The 4472-nt window shown below is 39.3% G+C and overlaps 1 protein-coding gene across 1 annotated transcript; it reads left to right on the forward strand.

Annotated features, from left to right (window-relative positions):
- Positions 1–252: 252 nt before the first annotated feature.
- LOC114180304 (zinc finger protein SHOOT GRAVITROPISM 5-like) lies at positions 253–3510 on the forward strand. The gene is made up of 3 exons (XM_028066592.2): positions 253–613; positions 832–1231; positions 2263–3510. The coding sequence occupies exons 1-3, from the start codon at positions 502–504 to the stop codon at positions 3182–3184; spliced, it is 1434 nt and encodes a 477-aa protein (XP_027922393.1). The 5' UTR covers positions 253–501; the 3' UTR covers positions 3185–3510.
- The last annotated feature ends 962 nt before the right edge of the window (positions 3511–4472 follow it).

Consider the following 4472-nt stretch of genomic DNA (forward strand, 5'->3'; position numbering starts at 1 on the left):
GGGATCAGGTTTGGAGCATTGTGATTGGGTCTCACACACACTCTCTTTTTGAAAGTTTATTAAGGAGGGCTATTACAGACAATCCCTGCTCAACATCAGGGTTGGAACCAAGCAAGAGAAGAGAGCAACCCAGAGAGAGAAACTAAAAAGCATTCTCATACAAAGAAAGAAAGAAAGCTGATGCAAAAGCTGAAACTTTAAAAGCAACTTAAAAGAAAGCTGAGGAAACCGAAAGGAACAAGAAAAAAAGAAAAACACCCTTTTTCTTCTTTTCTTTTCTCTTCTTTTCTTTTCCTTTCTCTCTTCTCTCTTCTCTCTTTCCCTCTCTTCCCTCTCTTCTTCTACCTTCCTTAATTCTATCACCAACATAGCCTCAGACACCAACATAGCCACTCCTCTCTTCTCTTCTTAGGCCTTATTATCATCATTCTCTCTCTCACTCTCACACAAACACCATATATTATAACCACATCATCAACCACACTCCCCATAGAGTGTACCATGTTAGCCAATAACTTATCTCCATCGTCAGTTCCCACTTCTGAGCCTTTTCCCTGCACTGAAAATGCCACTGCCACCAATAAAAGGAAGAGAAGGCCCGCAGGAACTCCAGGTGCACAATTATCATCCATTTTTGCTATCCCTCACTCCTCACTTTATATTCACTTTAATCAATTTCATCAAAACCACCTATGTTATATATATATATATATATAACACCAAATCCAAAACACATACTCATACTTACCGTATCTCTTTCTATCTCTATCTGAAACAAGTATATATGATATACCAGATGGTAATTGATTATGGTTTGTTGTGTGTATGCAGATCCAGATGCAGAGGTGGTGTCCCTCTCGCCCAAGACTTTGTTGGAATCGGATCGTTATGTGTGTGAGATCTGCAACCAGGGGTTCCAGAGGGACCAGAACCTTCAGATGCATAGGAGGAGGCACAAGGTGCCGTGGAAGCTATTGAAGAGAGAGACACCGGTGGTGAGGAAGAGAGTGTTTGTGTGTCCTGAACCAACCTGTTTGCACCATGACCCTTGTCATGCCTTGGGTGATCTTGTTGGGATAAAGAAGCATTTCAGGAGAAAGCACAGCAATCACAAACAATGGGTCTGTGAAAGATGCTCCAAAGGCTATGCAGTGCAGTCTGATTACAAAGCACATCTCAAAACCTGCGGCACCCGGGGCCACTCCTGTGATTGTGGCCGCGTTTTCTCAAGGTTCGTTTGCTTAATTATCAGTAAGATTTCTTATTGATTCATCATCTATCTCTCCTCATATATCACCATTTCTTTAACATGATTCGCCAAATGCTTTTCACAATTTGATAATGAGTATGTCAAAGAAAAACACTGATCTATCTATCTATCTCTTTGGGGGTGCTGGTGGGATTGATTTTCATTGCTTTATTTTCTCCTCTCTCTCTCTCTCTCTATATATATATATCTCTCTATATCTATCTATCTATAGCTAGCTATTTCATGTGTTATATGTACAAGGTTGCTTTTTGTTTTCTACTTTCACCATTTTTGAATCTCGTGAATGTGTATCGATCGAGCAGAACTTGCGAGGGTTCTTGTTTTACTTGGGATTTGACTTGAAAAAAGGGAAATATATTTTTTGGAATGGAATGTAAAGTGAACAATGGAGGTAGAAAAACTAAAGGGATATATAATTAAAAGAAAAAAAGAAAATAAAATATATTTGACTGATGGAACCTCAATCCAATTTTTTTTCACGAGCTGGTACTGTTCATTGACAGTTGGGGTAACACGGTTTCCAAAGCTCCGTTTTCCGTTGGTCGCACACATATTAACTGTTGTTGTTGTGTGTTGGCTCAAAGTTTTCCTTCTACAATTGCATTCCAGCATCTTTTTGCGTTTTGTGTGATCATTCGTGCGATTAACATGTTGCATTTTCTTCGATCACCACCACACTACTGCATCATAAATCTAAGAAATGGCATGAATTCTTGACTTTCTTTTGTCCTTTACTTAGTGGAAACTGGAACCTCTTCCCCCACCATTTTTTAAAGACCTTTTCCAACCACCTTTTATGTCCACTTTTTCCTTTGTCTCCTTTTCCTTCTTCCTTTTACATGTTTTTTTTTTCTTCTATAGCTCTATATAATGCTCATCTCCACACCCACAAACAAGAATCATTATGCAAAACCCTTTTGAGTGGTTCAAGGCTAATAATAGTAACGCTAACAACTGTTTGTATGTATATATTCTTTCTCATCATCTCATAGGGTGGAGAGTTTCATTGAGCACCAAGATGCTTGCAACATGGGGAGGCTCAGGCCAGAATCTCAGCCACTTCAACCCTCTGCGTGCCTTTCTAGAACAGCCTCAAGCCCAAGTCCTTCAAGCGAAACCAATTTCAGCACAGCTCCTTGGCCAACAAGGATCATAATACCAAAGCCAACAGAACCACCCACAATTTTCATGAATAACCCTACTGCTCATAATATCATCACTGCTGAAACCTCATCCAAGAACCACAAACTCCACCCCAACTTGGATCTCCAACTCTCAACTCCCACCAATACCAACAACAACAACAACAACATCATCATCAACAACAACAACAACAGTTCAAATACTGCAAACCCCATCGATGCTTCCATATCAACATCACTATCACCTAAGAGGGATCATCATCATCATCATGAGAACCACTCAACCCATCTGCAACTCTCAATTGGGTCATCAGATGTGAGTGACAAAAATGAATCAAACAGGAACTCATCGGAGAAGAGCAGCAACAGCAACAATGGGAAGCCGTCCAACATGGCCTTGTTGAGGGTTCAAGAGCAAGCTAGGGAGCACTTGAGGATAGCCATGGCTGAGAAAGCATATGCTGAGGAAGCAAGGAAACAAGCCAAGAGGCAGATTGAACTTGCGGAACAAGAGTTCACAAACGCCAAGAGGATAAGACAACAGGCACAAGCCGAACTAGACAAGGCCTACGCCTTGAAAGAACATGCAATGAAGCAAATCAACTCCACCATGCTCCAAATCACTTGCCACGCTTGCAAACAACAATTCCAAGCTCGAAATGCAACCCCCGACGAGAATTCCTTGGTCTTGAGCTACGTGTCTTCTGCCATAACCACAGAAGGAGGAGAAGTCGAAAACGATAATGGAAAAGAGCATGGCAAAAACAACTAACTCTACTTAGAGAGAGATAATCATCTTCATCAACATCATCTTTCTCTCTAAACCAAACTTTATTCTGTATTTTATTTTTCTATGTCCTCCTTTCTACGGGTTAATACTTAATACCCCTTTTTTCCCAATGCAACCGCTAATATCTTTTGTGAATTGGTATACCAAGTGAAGGTGAGTGAAGTTGATTATGTAAGTGGGAGTATAATAGCGCACGTGATGGAGAAATTAAAGAGTGTAATTCTTCGTGTAACTTGCAGTTTATTGTGCCATGTTATTTGTTAATTAAATTTGGTATAAATGCAGACTATGATAAAAGGGTTTAACTACATGATTAACTTTTCATTCTGTGCTTTCTTTCCAGCTATATTAATTACTATTTAACATCGTCCGTGGCGTAATGATTATTGCGTGAGCGTGTGGATGTATAGTAGTATTGTACATACATATATACACATTGTACTAACAAATTAATGTATATATATATATATAGGTTGTTTGAGTTTAAATATATATATATACATACGTAGAGTGAGGTTTTGCTGCAATGAATAAGGGGTCAGGGCGAACACTGAAAAATTGCTACCCTAAAGTTTTGGTTGTTTTGGATTTTGTGTTTGGACTATGTGTAGATCTTTGTTGCGTAGGGCAGAAAACGGAGAAGACTGTTTGATGAGCATTAAAGAAGTGTACTGACAAAAATAAAAAGGGAGACCAAATGCTTCAGAGAGAAAATGAATACAAGGGCAGTGTCATAGTCATAGTCACTCTCACTCATATATATACATTACATGCATGTATATATATATATATATATATATATATATATATACATATATATATATATTGATTTAGAGAGAGAAAGAGTGTCCTTCCTTTTGGGCTGTGCAACTATTCTGGCGACTTATAAATGTGAATGAAAAGCAGCTTGCATGTTTTTCAGTGCCACTGTTGTAAGGGGTTAATGACAGTGCAGGGACTCAGTCGTCCCTCTCAAAGGCACACAGACACAAACAAACTCCATTCATGATGATCACCTTCACGTCTCTTGCATAAGAATCAGAGCCAAGTGGGCGCACCACAGCAGAATTAAGGCAGAACCAGAACCACCAGCATCTTTCCATATATGCAGAGACCATTCAAACCCTCCCACTTTCAAAGCTATTGCCTCTACTGTCAAAATTTAACAAACCCAAAACCATTTTTTTTTTTCTCTTTTTTTCTTTTCAAAAGGACAACAGCAACACCTTGTCACATTCACACACACACTCCAGTTCTTTCTATCCCCACA

Source organism: Vigna unguiculata, chromosome 4 (genome assembly GCF_037176805.1).
Source record: "Vigna unguiculata cultivar grain cowpea cultivar isolate G323 ecotype 2 chromosome 4, ASM3717680v1, whole genome shotgun sequence".
NCBI classification, from domain to species: domain Eukaryota; kingdom Viridiplantae; phylum Streptophyta; class Magnoliopsida; order Fabales; family Fabaceae; genus Vigna; species Vigna unguiculata.